At 40.6% G+C, this 25270-nt stretch overlaps 1 protein-coding gene across 31 annotated transcripts in view; it reads left to right on the plus strand.

The window, feature by feature from the left end:
• The window catches only part of Setd4 (SET domain containing 4), a 102787-nt gene that overhangs the window by 50811 nt on the left and 26706 nt on the right, over positions 1 to 25270 (plus strand). For 18 of the 31 annotated variants that reach the window (XM_074072704.1, XM_074072697.1, XM_074072707.1 and 15 more), the window contains one exon: positions 778 to 1695. In XM_074072704.1, coding sequence (XP_073928805.1) covers positions 778 to 912 — 135 coding nt within the window. In that variant the 3' untranslated portion in view covers positions 913 to 1695. Of the gene's footprint in view, positions 1 to 777; positions 2823 to 6520; positions 10354 to 11246; positions 15125 to 17089; positions 21234 to 25270 lie in introns of those variants that run through there. The other 13 variants (XR_012447864.1, XM_074072696.1, XR_012447860.1 and 10 more) reach the window with 12 other exon arrangements.

A 25270-nucleotide genomic window follows, 5' to 3' on the forward strand; every position in this document is an offset into this window, starting at 1 on the left:
TTTTTATGAGTTCAACTTTTTTACACTCCATATATCAATGAGCACATGTAATTTTTTTACTTTCTGTGCCCATTTTATATCATTTAACATAAGGTACTCCAGGTTCATCCGTGTTGTCACAAGTGATAGGCTCTCCCTACTTCCCCTGCCTCTGTTTTATGGTACTGGGAATAGAACCCAGAGCCTCACACTCAGTCCTTCTTTTTTGGTTTTTGAAGACTGGTTCACTGTGTATGTATACCACATTTTCTTTATCAATTCACCTATTTTTGGATAATTTGATTGATTTCATATCTTCATCTTTAAACAGGTAAAAATTATTGCATGATTTCTTAGTAATAACTTTTCAAGTATTTTTTCACTTTTATGCTTTAATTTAGTAAATGTTGTAATTAAATCAGAAATCAGCTCATTTATATGAAAACATGAGTGAGATTAAACTAAGTGATTTTAATGAACCTTGAAGACATTGTGTTAAATGAAATAGGACAGACACAAAAGCACAAATTTTATACAGGTCCATTTTTATAAGGCACCAGAACAGGCGTACTCATACAGACAGAGAGCAGAGTACAGGTTCTTAGGAGATTGGGGGCAGGAGAATAGGGCTATTAGTTAATTAGTTACAAATTTGTTTGGGGTGATAAAAAAATTTTTGGAGCTGAATAGTGATGGTTATACAGCAGCTTGAATGTACTTAGAGCCACTGAACTGTATACCTAAAAATGGCTAAAGTATGTTTAACTACATTAAAAATAATTTAAAAATACCTTCCAGGTTTCTGATATGAAGAAAGAAAAAGTCTCTTTGATAAATCAACTCATTTTGGTGGAGACATTGTGGATGGAAGAGCTGAAAATTCTCCAGACCTCTGCTGAGATCCTAAACAGTTTGCAAACCCCTTTTCCCTGACTTCACTGGGATGCATTTGACCACCTCCTATGGTGTGTGACTTATGCATTTATTTATGCATTATTGGGATTTGAACTCAGTGATTTGAACTTAGCCTTGCTAAGCAGGCTCTCTATCGCTTGAGCCATGCCTCTAGCCCTTTTTGCTCTGGTTATTTAGAGATATAGTCTCCTTTTTTGCTGAGGCTGGCCTGGAACTGTTATTCACTTGATCTTAGCCTCCTGTGCAGCTTGGGATGACAGGCATGTGCCATTGTGCCCAGTTAGTGGTTGAGATGGGGTTTTGCAAACTTTTTGTTTGTGGTTAGCCTGGAACCACAGTCCTCCCATCCATCCCTTCCCAAGTAGGTAGGATTACCGGTGTGAGCCTGGCTAATTTAAGCATTTTTGATCTAAGGTCAGTTTAAACTGATTAAATGATTTATATAGAATCATTTCAGTTGTTGATTGGTTTCTGTTAAGCAACTATGTACTTAATGCTTTCATTTTGCTTTTTCTACAAATACTGAACTTTTAAGTGTCTTCATGGGACAGAGTGTTGGTTGCTTCCAGGACAGGGAAGAATATTTGCAAGGGGCGCCGGTGGAATGGCTTAAGTGGTAGAGTGCCTGCCTAGCAAGCATGAGGCTCTGAGTTCAAACTCCAGTGCCACTCAAAAAAAAAAAAAAGTAGTAAAATGCACAAAGAATGTAGGGGGCAGCCGAGTTTCTGGGAATTAGGGAGCTGTGAGTGAAGACTCATGGACCATCTGAGTGGCACTTCTCATACTTTACAAAATAAATAACAGTTGGGAAGGAAGTAGAAGGGAAGTACTGAACTGTGGGAGAGAGGGAGGCTGTGAAGGAGCCGTAACCAGCCTGGACTCCTCTGGTCTGCTTCACTCCATGCTTTTCTTCTTATATTACTCAGCAACTGTTAAAAAGGGAGAAGTTCTTTTAAGATGCTCTGATACCATGGGGTTAAAGGACAAGTTTGCCACAGGTGACTTTGGTGGTGGTGTGGGGGATCGTGAGGCAATTCTGGGCTCTAACTGGGTTGCTCAGGCTTTCCCTGTGTGGATGTGCTGAGGTGGGTGTTGAGGAGCCTTTTGGCTGTGCCCTTGGGGTCTTCAGGAGGACAGAAATTCCCTAGTCCTGCTCATGGCCTCTTGTATGCCAAAGCAGGGCTTGCTAATGATTAATTAGTAGTCACAAAGATTGACTTAGTCATATCATTCTTTCAGCTTTGTTCTCACATCTTTCCTGGGCAGGACTTTCCACTCAGGAGCCCATCTTGTACGACAATGCTTCAGTGGGTATGTCTGCTGGATTCTGGGGACAGTGTAGGACAATTAAAGCTACTTCGCAACCTAAAGCAATTATAACACTTTGGTCTGTATCTTTTGGTTTATTTTCTTCTTTCTCAGACACAGGGTACAGAAAAGGGGGCATACCTTTCAGAATGCTTGAGCACTCTGTGGCCTGGGGGACTCCCCCACCCCAAAGTAAGTAATGGGGTTAAGACTCAAAGAGATTTGGGAGTGGCTTGTTCAGGGATGCCCTGTGCAGACCCTGCTGCTCCCCAGAATCTTTCTCCTTTCCTTCTTGTGTTCCTTCCTTCCCAGAGCTCCAATTCCTTTCTCATTGGGAGCTCAATAAAATCAAGTGAATGGCTTCCACTTTGGTTGGGGGCAGAGTTTAAATCAGTATGATTTCTTGAGCATCTTTTCTCATTTATATATATATATATATATAGTTTATGTTGGTTTTGTTTTTTTAGTAGTGTAACTGGAAGTCAGGAAACTCTTTCTGTAGAGAGCCAAATAGTAAATATTTTAAGCTTCCTGGATCATGTGGTCTTTGTCAAAGCAACCTGTGCAATAGAGAAGCAAATCACATTGCTTTTCCAATAAAACTTTATTTATAAAGATAAGTGGTAGACCATCATTTGTTATCTCCTGTGCTATTCCAGAATTTCTTTGTCTTGTCTTCTACTAAGAGACCTTTAAGACCGAAATGTGTTAATTCCTTTACACCTTTCAAAGTGAAAGTTCCTTGAACATCGAAAACTTCACAGACATCCCATGATAATTGTGGGTTTACTTATCCAGTGCTTAGAAAAAATACAGTGACAAAAGCAGCAATTCAGACACATTTACAAATGTTTATTATTTTATCATCTATGACTCATCTACATTTTTTGAAGAATGGTAATATATGCCTCTCATTTAGACAATTCTTGGTATATACATGACATCATAGACCCCCGGCAAGAAATCTGACTCCTGGTAGGCCAGTCTGTTGGTTTCAAGGTAAAATCATTGTGTCCAGGCAAGCCCTGTCTTCTTGATGTTATCTTATAAAACCACAATCAAGGTTCCTATGTCATTCCCCACATAGGGAGGACCAGTGCTCTTTTACCCAGTGGCACTATTTTCCACTTTTATTTTTGAGTGACCACCACCCTCTGCAAGCATTCCTAAGACATAATTTTTCTTTCTTTTTGTTTTTTTCTTTGCTGGTGCCTTAGGTATACCCGAGGTTTTCAAGCTTTGTCACTCCTGTGGGTATCTGGTTATTGAGTTTGTGGGTGGTAAACTTCCAACTGCTGAGTTAGCCTGCAGGGACAGACACCAAAAAGTTCAGGATGATTTGAAACATTCTTCTGTAATCCTTCAAGCTGTAAACAACAGAGGTCTTTCTCCGACTGGGGCCTTTAAGTGCTTCTGCCTGAAGGCAAAAACTGGCAGTGACCTTTTAGAAACATGAGCTGCAGTTCCCTGGAAGTGGTTTCTCACTGAAGCACCTGGATACCACCTTCAGAAGCCATCAAGGTACAGAAGTTGGGAATTTACTTTAACTCCTCAGCTGGTAAACAGCTGTATCCTGTGTGACAGATTAATTTTGGGAGGCAGATTTTGTCCTGAGGTTGGAAGTATAACAGGTCAAGTGTTGATATGTTGGCTGACAGTTGAACATTGGAAGTTTGTCAGGAATGCCACATGGGGATCACTTGGAAAAGAACTTCCTTTAAAGACTTAGAAAGACACATGTGACCTGAAGGGAATAAGAATGTTAGGAGGAACTGGGTGAGTGGCTCGTGCCTGTCTTCCCAAGCTTCACATGAGGCTGAGATCAGGAGGATCCTTGTTCCAGGCCAGCCTGGGTAAAACAGTTTGTGAGACCCCATCTCCACAGAAACAAGCTGGGTGTGGTGGCCCATACCTGTCAGCCCAGCTATGGCAGGAAGCTTATAATGGGATGATCGTGGTCCAGGCCTTTGCAATGAGGGAGACCCTATCTCCAGAATAACCAGAGCAAAAAGAATTGGAAGCATGGCTCAAGCAGTAGAGCACCTGCCTAGCAAGCAGCAGTCTCTGAGCTCAAACTACAGTGTTGAGAAAAAAAAAAAGTGCTTTATGCACTTTTCTACAGTTTTGTTAGTGTCCCCCACACAATATTATAATGCCACTGTCCTCCATGGACAGTGTCCCACACATACCAGACCCCAGCATACCATACACAGCATGCCAGTGCCATCCTGATGCTGATCTTATGGTTCACAGGACATTTCTCTGTCTTTTTCTGTAACTTTAATATTTGCTATAACCTTAATTCCCTTCTGTTTTGTGTCATTTTAAAACATTGGACTGTAAGTTAAAAAACAAAAAAACCTGATCACAGAATAGTAGAATTTATGTAGCAAAAATGTTAAGATGACCACTTTGTGTCCACAAAGGATGGCTGTAATCAAAAGAGTAGATGATAAGTGTTGTCCAGGGCGTGGAGAAATTAGAGCCCTCGTACACCGCTGTAACCAGTAGGATGTAAAATGATGCATCTGCGTTGGGCAGTTGGGCAGTTCTTCTAAAGGATAAACAGGGCTACCTTGTTGACCCAGTATTGCCACTTGATGTGTATTTCTTAGCTTGTGTATACCCAAGAAATTGAATTGAAAAAATATCTACATAAAAACTGTTCACAAATGTTCACAAGCAGCATTATTCATAAAAGTTAAAAGCCCCAATGTCCATTGGATGATTGGATAAGCAAGATGTGTTGTATCCATAAAGTACAATGTTACTCAGCCACAGAAAAGACTGAAGTACTGATACATGCTACAAGAAGGGTGAACCTTAGATGTATGCCAAATGAAAAATCTCATCACCGAAGATCATGTATAATTTCTTTTCTATGAAATGTCCAGTTGAGGTGCATCTCCAGAGATAGAAGTATGTTAGTGCTTGCATAGGACTGGGGGGAGAGGTAATGATGTAGCAAATGGAGGTTGATAGATAAAGAGTACAGGGTTTCTGAAAATGTTGAAAATGTTCTAAAATGTACAGTAGTGAAGGTTGTGCATCCCTGAAACTACTAAAATCTGTAAATTGTGCACTTGATGAGTTTTATGGTACATAAATTGTATCTCAGTAAAACTTTATTAAAAGTAAGGCTGGTACTAATTGAAATTGATATCCCTTTTGTCACATTTAGGATGGTTTGGGAAGGTTCAGTTTGTCACTCTGGCGATCATGGTGAAATCCTAGCAATGTTAGGTCCATGTTCCAATGTTGCAGTAATCACCTTGTTAGGCCTCATGATGGTTGAGGCAGTTTCTTCCTGATTTTAAAAAACATTTTTATTAGCATATAATATATTGTACAAAGTAATAGGTTTCATTGTGACATTTTCATACATGCATATAATGTTCTTTGGTCCTATTAACCCTCCATTACCCACTCTTACTCCCTCTTTATTCTCCTGATTTTCTAAATGTGGAAATAAGCATTCAGAGAGGTAAAGTTATTGCTGATGTCAGCAGCTGAATGGCGGAGTTAGGATTCCAATTTCATGCTCTTGGTGTCACACTCCAAAGACAGAACTTGGGCTTAGGACGCCACCTAACCACTGTATAAAATCAAAGTGTGGCAGGATTGGCCAGCTTGAGGAGAAACTTTAGAGGGCTGTGATGGTTACAGATGGGCATTTTGAAGTGCTTTCCTGTTTGCATACTCTTGGCCTACTTTGGATAAGCAGAGACTCAAAAATGACCACCTTTTTGGGGGAGAGAGAAAGAATTGTTACATTTTCTAGAAATGGAAAACAAACTGAGAGCAGGGAATCATGTGCCTAGAATACGCTGATAAGTGCAGAGCTACATGTACTGGGGGTGAGGTTCCCCTTTCAGGCAGCTGGAGCCTTTATTGTGGTTATGTCCTCCCATCAGAAATAGCCAGGTTACAGGAGCCTAGGTAGGCCCATAGAATCAGAATCTCTGGTTCAGGATGGTGGAGTTCCAAGTTGCTCCCAAGCTAAATTTGCAAACCACTGATGTGGAGATTCCAAAGGAGGACCCCCCCCCCCAGTTTTTCAGTAAGTACTTTTGTGAGCTCTTGATATGTAGCAAACTTGATCTTAGTTTGATTGTGTGATCTGACCTGAGAGGTATCATGTGAATCCTGAAGCCGATTCTCTCAGTACATTTGGCATCAGAAGATTGGAGTTAAAGGGGTTCTTGAAATGATCTACTGCCCTGAGAGGTGGAGAAATATGCTTATGGATTAATAATCGGAACCCATTATTTTTTGCCAGCCCCAATGATCTTTCCCCTCTTCTGCATCCTCCTTCCAGACTGTACGATCCAGATACCCTCCTGAAGGAGCTCCCCAAATGATAGAATCATGCTCCACATGATAAAACTGAGCTCAGAATGCAGAAATGTTTGGTGAGAGTTCAAGTTTGTGGTTTGTCACTGATGCCTCTTTCTGCCTTGGAAGACGTGGTACAGGATGGGCACCACCATCTTAAAGCAGTTTGCTTTGTTGTGTTTTTGCAGTGTAACAAGCAACTTTACTGACCTGTCTGTGAACGCCAGTGTGAAGGGATTGAGCTCAGAGAGCTGGGCTGTAGGGAAAAGAAAGGCCAGCTCCAAAGTCTGTGTGGGCTAAGCTCTGTCCTTGCAGCCCCACTTGAATGGCACCATGTCACTTTTACAGCCCCATCCTCATCCGAGACTAGCCACATCTCATAAATCAGGGAACCGAGAAGGGGTAAGTGACCCTGAAAGGCACTTGTTCTGGGGAGGGGATATCCTGTTCACTTAGATGTCCCTTCCTATTTAGGCCCATATGGCAATTAGCATTTGAGAGCTTTCTCCTGGTGCCAGGGAAACTGTTCAGAGCTTGAATATTCTCTCCAATTTAGACTCAGAAGATAAGTTAAAGGCCAGGACTGCCTGGAGCCTACTCAGCAATTTTTGGGACAGTAAATTCCACTTCAACCTTGTCCCTGTAAAAAAGGGAGAATTTAAGCTGCTTTACAATAAAATGGAATTCACAAGGTCACTGGGGAAGCAGATCAAGCCCAAGGGGAGTGTTCAGGGCCAGCAGCATAGGAGGTGGCTTCTTGTGTTGGTCAGAGACCTGTATTACTGAGTATCTTTGCTTCTAAGCCTTAGCTGTACATTGGAATCACATGTGGAATTTTGAAATCTCCTAGGCCCGAGGCCCTTCCCCTATGGGTCTGACTTAATTGGTTTGGGGTGTGTCAGGGCATGGGAAGTCGGGGGGAGTTAAAGCTCCCCAGGTGACTGCTGTTTGAGTCTCCCTCTCCCAGCCTCTGAGATGCTGCCCTAACTTTTCCCAACTGGAACATTAAGGCGTCAAAAGCCTTCAAGTACAATAGTTTTGGAAATCAGGATTGAAAATGTCCATTGACCTATACTATGCAAATTCATATTGCATAAATAATCTTTATATAGTATTAATTGGTGTTGTATACAGACAAATCCAGATGCATTACTTATTTCAGTAAATGCAGTTAAATATAAGTGCCCAGGCCACAGCAGGTGATCAATACATTTTAGTTCTTTTCATGGTTCTCCTTTAAAACAAACCACACTGTAGTATTTTAGTTGATGTCTAGTATCAGGTGATCTCCTGGACTCCATTCTATAGGACTTTGCTGTGTCCTTGGGCTACTTTCATCTTTGTACACTAGGTGGCATGAGAGGACCACTGAGCAGATTTGGGTATTGCAGCTTCATGAACTAGGGCAACAAGTTGTTTTTTTCAAATACTAGGAGGATCCCAACAAGGTCAAAGCAGCTTCATGTTGGTGTAAGATGCAGATGTTCATATTTTCTTTTGGGAAGTTGCATCTCCTTGCGTGAGAGATAGGCGGATAAACATTAGTTCGAGGCGATAACTGCTGAGAAAGGGGCCACCCCAGGTGAGGCAGGGGTGGCTTGGTGGTCATGGCAGAGGAGTAACAGACAATGAGACTCAGGGCCCACCCTGCTTGCCTACAGACAAGACATAAGTAAATGGATATATTTAGCACTTTTGAGAAGGGAAGAGCTTCTCATACCAGGTAGCAGATTTTAACTTCTGTCATAGCTATCTGTTAAAGATAGCTAAGATAGCAGGTAAACAAAAAGAGGAAGAGTAGGTTTTAAGGAGTTAAAATTGACCACCCACACAAAGTCCCACAACACATAGCTCCTCATCTGCCAGATGTTTCTAGAATATGAAAGGAGCATTTTATGGATGACTGGAAAGAATCCATTTCTGCTGACAGGTGGGAGGGCTGGCCCAGCCATTTTTAGATGTACGGGTTTGATCTGAGGACAGAGCTTCAAGGTGGAGAGAACAATCCTCAGGGTGCCCTTGGCTCCTCGGTCCAAAGGCAGCTGACAGACTGCAGACCCCAGTGTGGGCTGACTTGGAACCACATCACACTGACTTTACACTGGTGGCCTCATTTGAAGTGATTCCTTTGGTTTGCTGGACTTTTTCAGGCCTTGGTTACCTGTTTTTATATCTTGATGAATTGAACTTGCAGACCAGGAAGCTCCTATCATTGTTTCTCCCCCCTGTCCCTCTCCTACCCCTTGCTATCTTACTCAGTCTGGCTTTGTCTGGAGTGCAAGTTTGTTTTCTGTTTGGCACGTTGATCTGCAGAGGGCTAGCAACAGCACTGGATGAGGCCCTTTCACAATGTTGAAATTTTGTTTTGATTTTTAATTGGGATAGTCGAAAAAACTATAAATTACTATTTATCTGATTGGAGTCGCCTTACTGATGATATGTTATGTGTTTGTGATTCAGATATTGCTTAAGAGCATTCAGGTTAGAATAACAAGTGTTTTTTAATTGCTGTGGTTCAACTTTCAGAGCAGGTATCAATCACGTAGCCTGAGTTGGGGACTGTGGCTAACCTGGATACAACCACTGGCAGGAATTTTTCAAGACAGGAATGTTCTGTCTGTACTTGGAGGCAGTTTTTCTGATACCAGTAGGAACAAAATACTGGTAGTAGTAAGTGCTAAGGCTCTGTCTTCTGTTGTAGTTTATTAGAAGAGGCCTCTGCTGCCAGAAGTGTTTCCAGGAAGCACAGTGAGCATGTTCAGCATCTTTTATTGGGGTTGGTTGCTTCAGAGATCCATTCCTCAAAGAGTACTCTGCAGACAACAACAGGAGCTGCGTTTGGAGGCAGCTAGAAAGCAGAATCTTAGCTGGGCAACCGTGGTTTCCGCCTATAGTCCTAGCTACTTGGGAGATGAGATCAGGAGGATCACAGTTCACGACCAGCCCAGACAAAAATGTTTGCAAGACCCCATCTCAATGGAAAAAAGCTGGGCATGGTGGTGTGTGCCTGTCATCCCAACAACAACAGGAAGCATAAAATAGGAGAATGGTGGTCCAGGCTGGCCTGGGCAAAAAGTGAGACCCTATCTCCAAAATAACCAGAACAAAAAGGGCTGGAGGCGTGGCTCAATCTATAGAGGACCTGCTTAGCAAGACTGAATCTTGAGTTCAAAACCTGCACTATCACCAAAAAAAAAAAAAAAAAAAAATCAGGCTCTCTCCCCACCCACCAAATCAAGAGTCTGCATTAGACAACCTGCCATGCTCACTGCCCAGGCAAGCTAGACTGTGGTTGGCTCCAGGGAGAGAGGCAGTTTGGCAGTGCATTATAGTTGGCCTTCTATTTCCATGAGTTCCAAATCTGCAGATTCAACTAACCTTAGATGGAAAACAACTTAAAAAATATTGCATCTGTGTTGAATAGGTACAGGCTTTTATCTTGTTGTTATCCCCTAGAGAATATGGTATAACAACTACTTCCATAGTGCCAGGTATTACAAGTAATCTAGAGCTGATTTACAGTGTACGGGAGAATGTGCATAGGTTATTTGCAAATGCTATACCATTTTAACTAAGGGACTTGAGCATCCATGGAGTTTTGGCATTGCAGGGGGTCCTGGAGCCAACCTCCTATGGATGGCAAGGGACAACTATACCAGTCTCCTAGGCCAGTCAGTGTGACATCAGAATCCATTCACCTTTGACACAAGGTACATTGAAGGCAGCTTCTCTAAAGAGAATGAACCAGGCCTGGACTCTGGTCAGAGGATTCATGAGGCCAGATAGCTGATTAATGACTGTGCTTTTGCCCTTTTCACTTAGGGGTGTGACTGTTCTCAAAGACCTCTGGCAGTGCTAGGTGAGGCAGTGGGACCGTCACCCACACCGCATGCTGGGAGCCCCTGGGCAGTTGGGCTGTGGACCCCCATTCTGCGTATCACACATTTACAAGTTTTGCATACACTGGGGAGAAATAGATCCCCATGCAGCAGAGTGGTTCTGAAGCTACAGCCGTTGTGGGTACTTGTTTTACCATGACTGGAAGGTTTCAGGGCTCTCAGTCCTGGGCCATAGTGTTTATGTAACAATCTCAGGGAACTGTAGCTGCAGAGTCCTCAACAGCTACACTACTCTCCTGATAGATGAGAAAAGACCAGCTCAGCCAGTCAGTGGGCAAAGTCTGTTCCTTGCTATGGCCGCCAGCTGGAAGGAGACAGACCTGATGTGAGTCCTGGTGTGTGGGACCCATTTAGGGGCTGCTCTCTGATTCCTTGCAGCACCAAAGTCAAGTTTCATCAGAGTCTCAAAGAGCAGGACAGGGAAGGAAGGATGTTGGAAAGGGCAGTGGTGGGAAACTGACTTTGTCTTTGCTTTGTCTTAGGCACTGTGGGTTCTGGGGCAGAAGATCTCAGAAAAGGAGGGAACTTTGGGAAAGCTTGGGTGCAGGGTGGACTAGACAAGTGCACTTTTGAGCTCAGGCTGGGCTGGGCTTTCTCTTTCTTGTGGCTTTGGTTCCTGCAGCTGCAGCTGGTTCTAACATGCCCACGGCTCACATATCGAGGCAAGTGGAGCTGCTGGCAGCTGTGGGCGTGCTGGCTGGGCCCATCTCATAGCATTGTTTTCACCCATTAGCTTATGTCAGGCAGAATGATGGCGAACAGGGTCTGGTGTCCCTTCCTTTGTTTATATACATTTTTTTCCTTGGCGAGGGGGAAGAAAGAGCTGACTCCCTTTTAAGGGACATGAAAACTGTCAAACAAGTCACCTTAGAACTCCAGATCACATGGGGTCCATCACTGGCAGGAAGCAGAGCCTTCCCTGGTGATTGTGTAACGTACAGTAAGTTCTCACCAGACCAAAAAAAATCCCTTTTATCATGTTCTGTTTTTTTTTTTTTTCCTCCCACTGTTTTATTTCACTTACAACATCACTCATGCCCAAATGGTATTTGTCAGGAGTAACTGGCCAACCTTGGAGGCTGTGTTCAAGGCTGCTTCAGTGGAAAATCTCAAAGTTGTCCATGTTGAAAGAAAATAATTACATTTGATCTTTTAAAAAATGATTTCTGCAGACATGATGTGTGTTTGCATTCTTTAGCCTTCTAACCCCTTTCTATTTGGGAAAAAAGTGCATACAGGAAGTAGAAATTCACAGTTAAGGTACAGTATACCCGAGAAGTAACCGTAGCACATGAAAAGTCATTTTAAAAATATGATCATGATTTATTTTTCTTAATAAACATGCACAGGTTTTCAGGTTGTTCTATGTTGAATTATGACTTCAAGCTTCATATTTCATGTGCATTTCTATAAGGATGTTTATTCTTCTGGATGGAAATATGACTCATAATGGCAGCAACCATGCATGAGATGGTGTAATGCCTTCTCCTGCTCTTCTGCTGCAGAACATCATGGATCCAGCAAAGTGGTCTCATCTGATTAAACAGGCCTAAAGAGCTGAAGTGATGTGACTAGGCCATGCGGGGAGCAGGAACTGAACCTCCTATGCCAGTGGCTTTCACGCTGTACTGGACAGGGCATTTTCTCTTCTTAGGCCCAGAGCATAGTACAAATCACATAGTGTGGAGGCTTAAGTTCACACAAGCCAATATAAATATCTCTTCCTCCATGTTTCAAATTTTTGCGTATATTTGTAAGTCAAAACACAGTCCAATGACCAAGGACAGTGGAGGTCATGGAAAGCACTCACCAGCTTATATCTACTATGTTGGGATAATTCTGGAGTTATTACACCAAGAGCCACTTCAATGTAGAAAACTGTAGACCAAGACTTGGCAAATTATGGCCAGTCCCTATCTTTGTAAATAAAGTTCTTTTTCCTTTCTTTCTTTTTTGCTAAGTGCAGCCTTTTTTTATTGCGGCAAAATATGCCTAATATAAAATTTATTCTTTTAGCCATTTAAAACTGTTCAGTCTATTGAGTGAATTCATCATGTTGGATAACCAGCACACTCTGCTTTGGAAACTTGCTTCACTCCAAGCAGAAGCTATGTACCATTTATCAGTAACTCCTTGTTCCCTCTTCTACCAGTCACTGGTAATCTCCACTCTCCTTTCTGTCTCATGACTTTCCTATTCTAGGTACTTCATGAAAGTGTAGTCACAGAATCTTTGTCCCTTTGTGTCTGACTTATTTCATTGTACTAAGATGTTAGTAGATGTTTTCAAGGTTCATCCTGGTGTCAGAATTTTATTCCTTTCTAAGTAATATCCCAATTGCATGAACATACACATTTTGTTTATCTGTTCATCCATTGATGGACACTTGAGTGATTTCTGTCTCTTGGCTGTTGTAATAATGCTGCAGTGAAGAAGGTTGTACAAGTGTCTGTTCCAGGCCCTGTTTTAAATTGCTCTGTTTACACACCCAAGAGTATATAAATAAGTTTTACAAGCCAGATGTTGCTTTCATCTTACAACAGAGTTGAATAGTTGTGTCAGAGGCAGGATGGTTCACCATACTGAAAATACTTACTTTCTTGCACTATCTAGGAAGGGGTTGATGGCCTCTGCTAGAGCTAGTATGATATGCACTGTGAACTCTTTTTGATTGATGGCTCTAGTGGAGATTTCTTTCTCTCTGTCACTGAGTTTGGCCCAGGCCTTGTCTTTACCTGGCATTTAGTACCCACAAGATGGTCATACTGGGCATGCCCCAACTGTTGGTAAACTCTTCTGGCTTATACCCTGTGTATGTACTTGGCTGGCACTAATGAGATGCTGCTCTTTGGCTCTCTTAAAACCCAGCTGGAATGAACACCCATATTAGTGTTCATATATTACTGGGACTGCCTGAGAAATCACTACAAACTTGGTGGTTTAAGACAGTAGAATTTTATTCTTTCACAATCTTAGAGGCCAGAAGTCTGAAGTCAAGATGTTTCCAGGGCCATGCTCCCTCCGAAAGCTCTTGGGATTATCTGTTCCGTGCCTCTCTTCTAGTTTCTGGTGGCTGCTGGCAATTCTAGGGCTCCTTGGTTGGTTGACACATTACACCAGTCTCTCCTTCCATGGTCACTCTTTTAATTTCTGTGTCTCACATAATTTTCTCTGTGTGTTTCTCTTTGTATCTGTTTCTCCTTCTTTTCTCTTATAGGGACTTGTTGCTGGGTTTAGGGTTCATTTAGTTAATCTCTCGCTCCTTCACTTAATTACATCTGCAAAGACCCTCTTTCCAAATAAGGTCATATTTATAGGTATTGGGGGTTTGGACTTTGACATATTATTTAGGTAGGGGAGCCTATTACAACATATAATGTGTGACGTCAGCATCCAAACTATAGATTCGAATATACATTTAATATAATAATATATCTCATGAGTAGACTCAGATTTTGAGAAAATACAAGTAATCTTTGGGGAAATAAGAGAAATGGCCTATCTTTTTTCAGTGACATTCATAAATACATTTATCCATGTGTTGTGTAAAGCAGCCATATAAAGATCTCAAAACTAGTCATGCACAAAAAATAATGTTGCTAATATTCTTGAAAATTACCTTAAAATTTACTTAAGGAATTGATTGGAATATTGATTATTTTTAAAAAAGAGTACTGTTTTTTCTTTTAAACAGCATTGAGAAATGGAGAAGTACTAGAATTAAGATAATTCCATATTCAACAGATAACTAAGCATATATCATAATAAATAGTTTTGAATAAATACCATTTTCATTAAAAATTTTAAAATTTAGAGCTCAAGGAGTGGCTCAAACATCTACTTAGCAAGTGTGAGGCCCTGAGTTCAAGCCCCAATACCACAAATAAACAAATTAATTAAACAAAAAATTAAAAAATTACAAAATTTAGCCTGGGGCTGGTGGCTCATGCTTGTAATCTCACTTGGGAGGCTGAGATCAAGAGGACTGTGGTTTGAAGTCAGTTGCTGGCAAATAATTTGTGAGATCCTATCTGGAAAATACCCAACACACAAAAAAAGGGCTGGTGGAGTGGCTCAAGAGATAGAGCGCCTGCTTAGCAAGCATGAGGCCCTGAGTTCAAACTTTGGTACTGCCAAAAAAAATTACTAAGTGTAGAATTAAAAGATTTTTGAGTATTATTAGTACCAAGAGATCTAGTAGGGTGGCCTCAATTCTCAAGTGCTACAGGTGGCTTCCCTTGTTGAAAAGGAACATCTGTGAATTCAAGCTGCTGGTGTTTCTTGTGATTCATGTATGGAAGCAAATCTAAATAATACTGGAAAAACAAGGATAAACAGCCTGACTTCAAATTTGTCCAGCATGCTGCTATAGTTTGGATCTTGAATATCTCTTAGACACCCATGTGTTAAAGGATTGGTCCCCTGTTTGGCATTACTGAGAGGTGGTAGCAATGATAAGAGATGGGGTTCACTGGGAGGTCTTCAGGTTATTGGAGTGTGCACTTGAAAGGGATCATAGGACACCATTCTCTTTCTTTCTGACCTTTTTAGTCTTGGCCACAAGGTGAAAATTTTTCTCCATCATATACTTTTCTGCCACGATGTACTGCCTTGCCCAAAAGCAATGTGGCCAAGGATTGAAGCCTCTGAGACTGTGAACTGAAATAAACCTCTACTCTTTACCCCAGGTATTTTGTTACAGTAATGGAAAGTTGACTAACACATGTGCTAACTTTGCTCAGAGGAGTGGTGTGATCGCATTCTTGTTCATCAGCAGCATAGGTGTGTTCACACATTCTTTGCTTATCCTCAATGCATTTCTTATTAAAAATATATTTCAAAGTAAAATTAAAAGGAAACAGCAGAAACCATACAACTTCACCTCACAAGCAGTGAGCAACTTGTAGTTCCCACATCTGTTAACTGGACAGGGAGGAGAGAGTATACACCTATACTGTCTCATTAACTATCTCATTCTAACCCAACTTCCTCCTCCCCCAACTCAAGAAAGCTCATCAGAAGTGTCATTATTTGGGGAATAATGTTTAATCCATTCCAATACTGAAGGTGTAATGATTTTATCAGGGATGGTAAATTTTTATTAGAACACATTTGTGCACACCTCAGAGCTGCTTGGGATAATGAGGTTGATGTCAGTGCACAAGACTTCCGCTGGGGGAAAATTAGAGGCTTCCCCAACCAGAGCACGGCAATGTGCACAGCTGTGGAATGGAAAGAGCTCAGAGAGGAAGTCAAAGCAGAGAAGGACCTTCATGTGAAACGTCAGAGAGCTGGCATCAACTCTAGGATCCTCTGGAGCTGTGTAGGAGAAAATGGGGTATGCAGAACAAGATAAAGCAGGTTCCCCACCCCCATCCTTTGAGGTGAGCTTTCTAGACTGTTCCATTGAAAAATGGAGAATGGAAAGGGGCAGGAACATGCCATGGGGCATCCCCAGGAGAGGAGTGGCTCATGACCTGCTACCTGTCTTGGCTTCCCAATCAAAAGTGCAGCCAATTTCAAAACATGCTTCCTCACATATTACCATGCCAAATGGTGCTGCAGATGGGGAAGAAGAAAGGAAGAGAGGGAGGCTGGGTGAGAAGCAGAGGGCTTCTTTTGCCATTTTACAACTTCCATGCTTTCTCCCAATCATTTTGTTTTCATGGGGACCTAACTCTGGAGGCCATTGTATATATAGTGTGGAGAAGAGTTGGACTGATGGATGTTTCTCTCCTGTTAATTAGCATCTCCAAACTTGTATGCACTATGTAATTTGGCAGTGTACAAATAGAAAAGAAAATAAACGATTTGTCTGAAGTAGGATAAATATGAAGCATAATCATTCATGACAACAGCTGTGTAAGTTATAAGGCATAAATCAAGACACTATTGATTGTAGTGTAGTAAAACAAGACTAACTATGCTCGACTAAATCTGGCCCAATGCCTTTTCTTATAAGTGAAGTTTTACGGGAACACAGCCATACTCATTAATTTACATATTGTCTAGGGCTGCTTTGTTTTTTTTTTTTTTTTTTTTTAACAAAGGCAGAGTTGAGTAGTTGCAATAGATATCACATGGCAGTGATATCACAGACAAAAATATTGACAATGAATATTTACAATGAATAAATAGAAATGGTTTGCCAATAATCAACAGCAGATTTCAAGTTGAAGTAACATTTCCTTGGAAATTAAATTATCTTGAGGTGTGTCTTAAAATTCATTACTGACTTCTGCCTTTCCTTAGCATTATTTATAAGTAGTGGATATCCCCCCCACCCCTGCCATTTTTTTTTTTGATAGGGTATGGCTCTGTTGTCCATGCTAGTCTCGAACTCCTGAGCACACGTGATCCTCCTGCTTCAGCCTCCCGAGTAGCTGAGTTGGTAAGCATGTGTCACTACATCTAGCTAAGTAGTTGGTGTATACATCCACATACATCATATATATAAATATGCATACACACATACATTTTTCAATTTGTTGGTGAAGATAAAAACAATTGACCAGAAAAGGTTTGGTGGTTCTAATTAAAAAATTAAGTTGGAACCCAAAGCAAATGGACGTGATCTAAATGATGATCTTCTATTAGAACATAAGGTTTTGTATCCCTGACACACTTTAACATTTTTTTCTTTTACTTTTTAGATACTTCAAGGCAAAAGTGAAGAGCTAACTGGTCAACCTGCCCAAAGTGAATGACATTAAATAGATGGCCCAAGAGCTTATTGAGCTCTTCCTCAGGAATTTATTGGATATCTTCTTTGTTGAGTTCACAGCACAAGAAGTTCCTCTATGCTCCCTGACACTGATCCACTTTAATCTGCCCCTAAAATGCTGATAAATATTGACTAATGGATGTTTTCAACATTTGTAATGTTTTTGGAAAACAGTCAGCAACACATAATAATGAAGTCATTCATTGAGTATGAAAGATCTCTGTAACAAAATTATAAATTCTCATTATTGATTCTGTGACCATAAAGCATCATCACAGTTTTTACATACTCAAATTCTAATACCTAGACCCCCCATTTTGAGTATAGGCAAAAAACTCAGGATCATGTATCTTCTTTATTTTAAAATTTTATGTATGTATTTTGGTTGGACTAGGGATTGAATTTGGGGCCTTTTGCTGTGCTTGCAAGCATTCTACCCATTGCATCTTCTTTAAATTGTTGCTGAAAATGTATGGCTTTGAGCCTTTTGGAATGCTGAAGAGTCAGATCCAACATTTTACTCTGCAATTTTAAAGAGATAGTGGATTGAAAAATATATGGATTTAGGACTGGGAAGTAGTGGATTCATTTCCATTCAGGCATGTTAGGAATTAATTTCACCGTTTTTGTTGTTATTGTTTTGTTTTGTTTTTGGCAGTGTCAGGGATGGAGCTCAGGTCTTAGTGCACACTAGCCAAGTGCTGAGCTACCTACCCAGATTCTTGCCTGTTTTACTTTCTGTGTAATTTTGCCCATCTAACACATCTAGGAAGTAAGATTGGTTTCTCAGCCTTCTATAACAGCTTAGATGCAGTATATCCCCGAGGATATGCATCTCCAATGCAATGTGGATCATTCTAGTGGTGTACTAGTTAAGGAAGCAGAGATCAATAGGAGTTTTGGTCTTTATTAGAATTTTTGTTTTTGTTTTGTGGTGCTAGGGATCAAGCTCAGGCTCTAACACATGCTAGGTGAGGGCTCTACCACTGAGCTACTACCCCAGCTGCAGAATTTTTGAAGAATATTAAATTATCCTAAGAATACACAGTCATGCACTGCATAAAGACATTATGGTCAATGGCAGACTGCCATTATATTTAATAATGCCTATACAGGGCATAGAGATTGGCCCTGTAAGATTATATCTCTGTAATTCAGAGCACTTGCATAGCATGCACTAGACCCTGGGTTTGATCCTTACATTGCCCAGTGACATTGTAGCTGTCTTAGTTTGTGTAAGTGCACTATGCAGTGTTCACATGTCAACAAAATAACTAACAGATGTTTCTAAGAACATGTTTCTGTTATTAAGCGAACATGGCTGTACTTCATGGTGGTACCTAAGAAAAGTCTGTTTTTCTCATTCTTTTGCTGCAAAAGAATGCTCTTCCTCAAATGTGCCTTTCTATCCAACCTGTGTCTCCTGAACCACATGTCCTTCTCCCTTTGTGGAGCCTTTCCTTCTTAAGGGTCTCTTGGTTTCTCTTAAACTCCACTCTCCTTCCATGTTCCCTGTGTGCCCTATTTCTCCTTGGCCCTGCCTTGGGATCAGTGCTTCTTTTTCCATTATTATTGCTGCCTGACCCTTCCTCTCCCTACTTCCTATCCTTACCCCTTCAGCAACTACAGAGTTGCATGTGGTAGAGAAGCAGAGGTGGGGCCCATCATTCCTGGTCTGCTCAGGGGATCAAATGAGTCCAGGTCACTGAGATGTTTTACACTGCTAAGAGTATTAAGAGCTTTGTAGCATCACTTGACGTATTATACACTAAGAATCAATGTCTTTCTTCTCTTTAGATTTGATGACAAAAGGCTCCCGCTGTTCTCTGATATTGGTGTGTCCTCAGTCTCATGGGGGGCCTTTTGCATGTAGCAGCATTAACTTGAAGTTGTATTGAACACAACTCTGTATTCAAGTTCTTTTGGTCCTTGTGAAACTCACTTTGTCACACACTGCTCCATCCCATGAGTCTGTGCTTCTCATAATCTCAATCCCTCTTGTTCCTTTCTCTTCTCTCTCTCTCTCTCCTCACTGCATCCTTGAAAATATTCTTGAGAATTACAAATTCTCACTAGATTTCCAAATATTAAAATATAATCCACATATCATAAAAATTTTCCACTTTAAGTATACAATTTGAAAGTATCCAGTTTTATAGTATATTCACAGAGTTGTGCAACCATCTCTACTATCTAATCCCAGAACATTTTCATCACCCCCCAAACAAAATAACCTTATCCATTAATAGTCATGACCCACTGTGCCCTCCCTTCTGCCCCTGGTAACCACTAATCTACTTTCTGTCTCTCTGTATTTTCCCAGTGTGCAATATTTCATCTAAATGGACTCATACAATATGTGACCTTTTGTGACTGGATTCTCTCACTTAGCATAATGTCTTAATGTTCATCCATGTTGTAGCATGTATCAGAACTTCCTTAATTTTTATGTGGAACAATATTCTATTTTATGAATATGCCATATTTTACTTATTTTACTCAGTGTATGAGTTGATGGACATTTGGGTTGTTTCTGTTTTTTGGCTCTGTGACTAATGCTGCTCTGAACATCTCTATACAGGTTTATGTGTGAACGTATGTTTTTAATTCTCTTGGGTGTATAACTAGGAATGGAATTTTGTGGAACTGCCAACTGTTTTGAAAAATGGCTTCATCATTATACATTGCCATCAGCAATGTATGAAGGTTCCAATTTCTCCATGTCTTTACCAACACTTGTTTATGGTCTGTCTTTTTGATTAGAGCATCTTAGTGGGTGTGAAGTAGTATCTCATGTGGTTTTGATTTGCATTTCCTTGATGACTAATGATATTGAGCATATTTTCACATGCTTATTGGCCCTCTGTGTATCTTCCTTGGAGAAATGTCCACTCATTTTAAGGGGATTAGTTGTCTTTTTATTGTAAGAATTCAATGTATGTTCTGGATGCTAGACCCTTAAGACATACAGATCCATAAAGATCTGTTCTAATTCTTTGGGCCATTTTTGTACTTTCCTAATAATGTCCTTTAAAGCACAAAATGTTTTGGTTTTGATGAAGTCTATTCTCTCTCTCTCTTTCTCTCTCTCTCTTGCTCTGCTTTTGGTGTCACATCACAGAAACCATTATCTAATTGAAGAGAGACTTCCTGAGAAAGAGAACCTAAGGATTAGTAGAAAATATTTGCTAGCTGTACATCTCGAAAGGGGTTAATATCTAAAATTTTTATAAGGAACTTAAACAAGAAAACAAATAACCTGGTTAAAAATGAGCAAAGGAAGCCAGGCATCAGTGACTCATGCTGCTACTCAAGAGACTGACATTGGGAGGATCACAGTACCAGGTCAGCTCAAGCAAATGGTTTGAGAGACCTCATCTCCAAAATAACAAGACCAAAATGGACTGGAGGTGTGGCTCAAGCAGTAGAGCACCTGCTTTGCAAGCACAAAGCCCTGTATTCAAACCCCAGTCTCACCCAAATAATTAAAAAGGACTGAATAGACATTTCTTACAAATGGATAGCCAGCAGATGGATGAAAAACTGTTCAACATCATTAATCATCAGGGAAATGCAAACTAAAGCCACAATGAGATCACCTCACACCTGTTAGGAGAGCCATTATAAAATTCAAGAGGTAACAAGTGTTGGCCAAAGATACGGAGAAAAGGAAATATTCATATACTGTTGGTGGGACTGTAAAGCAGTGCAGCTATTATTAAAAACTAAAAATAGAACTACCATAAGACCCAGCAATCCCATTTTTGGGTATATATCAGAGAATGTCTGATGTCCGAATCAGATGTCTGAAATCACTATGTTTGATATCCACAGTCTCATATCCATTGCAGCACTGTTCACAGAAGTCAAGTTATGGATCAACCTGAGTATCCATCAATGGGTGAACGTGTGGTACAGTGGAATACAATGGAATTCTATTCAGCCTTAAAGAAGAAGGGAATTCTGTCATTCACAACAGCATGGATGACCCAGGAGGTTTTTTTTTAAATTTTTTTATTCAAATGTGCATACAAGGCTTGGGTCATTTCTCCCCCCTGCCCCCACCCCCTCCCTTACCACCCACTCCGCCCCCTCCCTCTCCCCCCCCAATACCCAGCAGAAACTATTTTGCCCTTATTTCTAATTTTGTTGTAGAGAGAGTATAAGCAATAATAGGAAGGAGCAAGGGTTTTTGCTGGTTGAGATAAGGATAGCTATACAGGGAGTTGACTCACATTAATTTCCTGTGTGTGTGTGTTACCTTCTAGGTTAATTCTTTTTGATCTACCCTTTTCTCTAATTCCTGATCCCCTTCTCCTATTGGCCTCAGTTGCTTTTAAGGTATCTGTTTTAGTTTCTCTGCGTTAAAGGCAACAAATGCTAGCTAATTTTTTTAGGTGTCTTACCTATCCTCACCCCTCCCTTGTGTGCTCTCGCTTTTATCATTGCTCAAAGTCCAATCCCATTGTTGTGTTTGCCCTTGATCTAATGTCCACATATGAGGGAGAACATACGATTTTTGGTCTTTTGGGCCAGGCTAACCTCACTCAGAATGATGTTCTACCCAGGAGGTTTTTATACTATGTGAAATGATCCGGGCACAGAAAGACACACACTGCACTTAAGTGACACTTTGTTATGCAGCAAGAGAAAATTAATAAGTACCATTTCAAATATTATTCCTTTGTATTTGAAAAATATGTCAATGATTGACAAAGGGAAATTGTGAAAAATAATGTTGACAGGTCAGGAAATACTTAGATCAGCAAGTTGTCTTTCTTTCCCTCTCCATTAAACTTTGACACATCTGATGAGACCACATGGACACGGGGGCTGGATTGGTGAGAGTTAAGGGGTGCATTTTTATCCTCCCCCAGACAGGTGGCTGCATGCAGTCAGCCCTTAGAAGGCCAGTGCACCTGTCATGGGCCCTCATCCCAGCCCCAGGACAACCTTGGCCAATGGAAACGACAATCATCCCTAGATTTTATGGATCTAGATTCCTTCTGGAGGAGAAATCGATTCCAGGAAAGAGCATCCAAGTTAAAGGGAGTCAGGGAATGGGACAGATTGTTGAAGCCAATATGTGGTTGAAATTTTCCCTTCAGTGGCATGAGTTATAGGTATTTCTTGAAACTTTCATCTGTAGAGAGTGCAGGCAGATCCAGCTTGTTAGATAGATCTACCTGTCTTATGATCAGTTTGGACATAATTCATAGTTAGGTATAGCACTAAGATCATGTCCTATGTATATTATTAGACTATTATTTCAAAGTGATTTAAAAAAAAGATGGTCAGAACTGCTGGCGTTTTAGTAACCTTACTTAAGAATCTTTTGGGTTTATTTTTTAACATTAAAGATTTATACAGAACAATTTTTCTTTTCTTTCTTTGGCTTTGATGGGATCAAAGATAGTTGTATGCATTTCTAGCTTGTAAGACAACAATCAATAAGTATTTTATTGTTGATGCATTGACAATAAAAATGAGAATCAAGTGGAATTTTCCTTTGCAAATTTAAAAAAATATTCAGTAATCTGTATAAATGGTTTAAAAGCCTTTCTTGAGATTTTAGGAACATGTGCTTACAATTATTCTCCTTTAATAATTAATTACTAATATGTTTTAATCACTGAGAACATTGTTTTGATCATTAAGAATTTACAATGTAAAGACTATTTCAAGGCCCAATTTCAAATGTTAATCATTTAATCTAATGCATGTTGATCTCTACTGAATTCAGTTTAAAAATAAAAAGTAAATCATTAATTCAAACTGGCATACTTACTGGAAATTGTCTTTTATTATTCTCTGCTATGGTTCAAGGTCATTTCTTTAATCAAACCTCAGAGTTGGATACAGAGTTATCAGAAGAAAATTCATTCTAATGTCTTTTTCTCTTTCCCTAAAAATATAACTCTCACAGGAGACCTTTTCTAACTTCCTTTTTCTCTTCACTGTTTTCATCTCAACTTTAGTTATTGCTGCTGTTATGCATGTTTTTTTTCTTTTTTTCTTTTTGAGGGCAGATATTTCAAAATCATGTAACTTCATTTGCTGGTAGAGGACTTCTGCTGGGTATTTGAACACTTTAGTGTCTTCCTTTGGATGAAATGTGAATCCTGGCAACCTGAGCCTTTCTCTTAGCTGTATTCTCATCAGAGCCATGTGGGGTATGGATGGTAGGCATGGGCCTAGTGTGAACCCCTGGGTTTGAGTCATGGTACCATAGTTAATTAGTTTGTGACTGTGGAGAGTTTGTTTTCGCCTGTGCTCCCACCTCTCCTCATCCGTGAAGTGGGGACATGCATCGCACCAATGCCAGAGTCCGTAGTCAAGATGGCAGGGCCTTGGCACTCAGCCAGGGCTGACACAGAGTAGGGTCACACACTCACAGGGAACATGTGCTGCCTTTATTTTGGTTGCAGTTGATGTGGCCTTCCCTTGTGTCTCCACCCTACATTATTGTGTAGTAATGTGGTTCTTGTGCCATCCAGTTTAAAATCTTAGTTTCATCCGATTTAAGTTAAAAATCCCCAATTGAGTTAAATTAGTTCTTTTAGGCAAAAGTCTAAAGATAAATATGTTCAAATCACCTCCCCTTCTTTCTGTCCTTAAGTGTCTTCAGGGTGTAAGAAGGGAGTTGTGGGTTTACACATCTTCCCTGCTGTGCTGGTTCTCCTGTCTGTAACTGTGAACTTGTGTGTAGCAGTCACCCCCAGTCAGATGCCTGAGACTGCATGTAATACCCAACTCTAGAGGGATTATTTTTCCCTACACATACGTACCTATGATAAAGTTTAAATTATAAGTCAGGCATCCTAAGAGATTAGCAATCATAACTAATAATGACAGAGAACAATTCTAGTAATATACTATAATAAAAGTTATGTGCATATAGTCTCCTTTAAAATATATTGTACTTTCACCTTTTCACTTAAAGGAAGCACATTTTATGACTTTTCTTTCTCACTTTCAATTGTGAACATCACTATTCTTGTGCTTTGGGGCTATTATGAAATAAAATAAGGGTTTCTTGAACATAAATATTGCTGTGGATAGACAACAGTTAATCTTATAACCAAGATAGCTAATGGGCAGGTAGTATATACAGAGTGGATACACTGGACAAAAGGATGATTCATGTTGTGGGTGATGATGTCCAGAGACTTCATCATGCTACTCAGATTGGTGTGCAATTTAAAACTTATGCACTGTTTACTTCTGAAATATTCCATTTAATATTTTGGACTATTGTTGATCATGGGTAACTGAAATGAGGGAAACTAAAACCTTGGATAAGGAGAGACTACTGTAGTTTCTTCTTTGGCTCAGAAATATCTTTGGGATACACCTGCTATCTCTCCCTTGCTGTCTTTTGCTGCCCGCAAAAGTGAGTGTTCTTACCTGACTCCAGGCTGGGCATGCACACTGCTGGGGAGTTAGTTGGCCTATTGGCTTTCAGCCTGCTGGTACTGAAGTGGCCAAGGACAGCTGGTCTCTTTGGACTAATCATACTTTGTGAGCTGCCTGATTTACCAGGCTGTGTCCATGCTGGATTTGTGTATGTAAAGCTTGTCAGGTAGTTCTTTCCAAAGTGTGTTACAGGTAGCAAGGCCAGAAATTTCTGTCCTGAATATCCTTAAAAATGGGACACTTGCTGCTTGTCTTGATCTCCTAGCTCTCGGTTCCATTCTCCTCACCACAGTTCACTCCAGGCAGTATAGGGGCAATTCTCCCTTGGACCCAGCTTTTGATATGCTTCAGGGAGGATGAGGAAAGCTGAGTGCTTATTCTCAGGTCAACAGCCCAGTCTAAAATGCCAGCTTTTGCTGCAAGATCATCCTTTCAAGTGCACAGAGGTGAATATCCTCTTGGTCTATCTCTTTGCATTCCTTCTGTAATCCTCATCTTTGTCTTTGGCTGAGGGTGCTTCTAACATCAAGCAAAGAAAGGCAAAAGAATAAAGCACATTAGTACTCTCCAATCTTCTGTCTCTGTAATGTTGCAGTGCATCCCTGGGACCTAGCTCAGCCTCTGGCCAAAACCCCAGGAGTATTTGTTGAATGAATGAGTGAATGACGATGATTAATATCTTTAGAGTTCTGTG

This window comes from Castor canadensis, chromosome 5 (genome assembly GCF_047511655.1).
Source record: "Castor canadensis chromosome 5, mCasCan1.hap1v2, whole genome shotgun sequence".
Taxonomy (NCBI): Eukaryota; Metazoa; Chordata; class Mammalia; order Rodentia; family Castoridae; genus Castor; species Castor canadensis.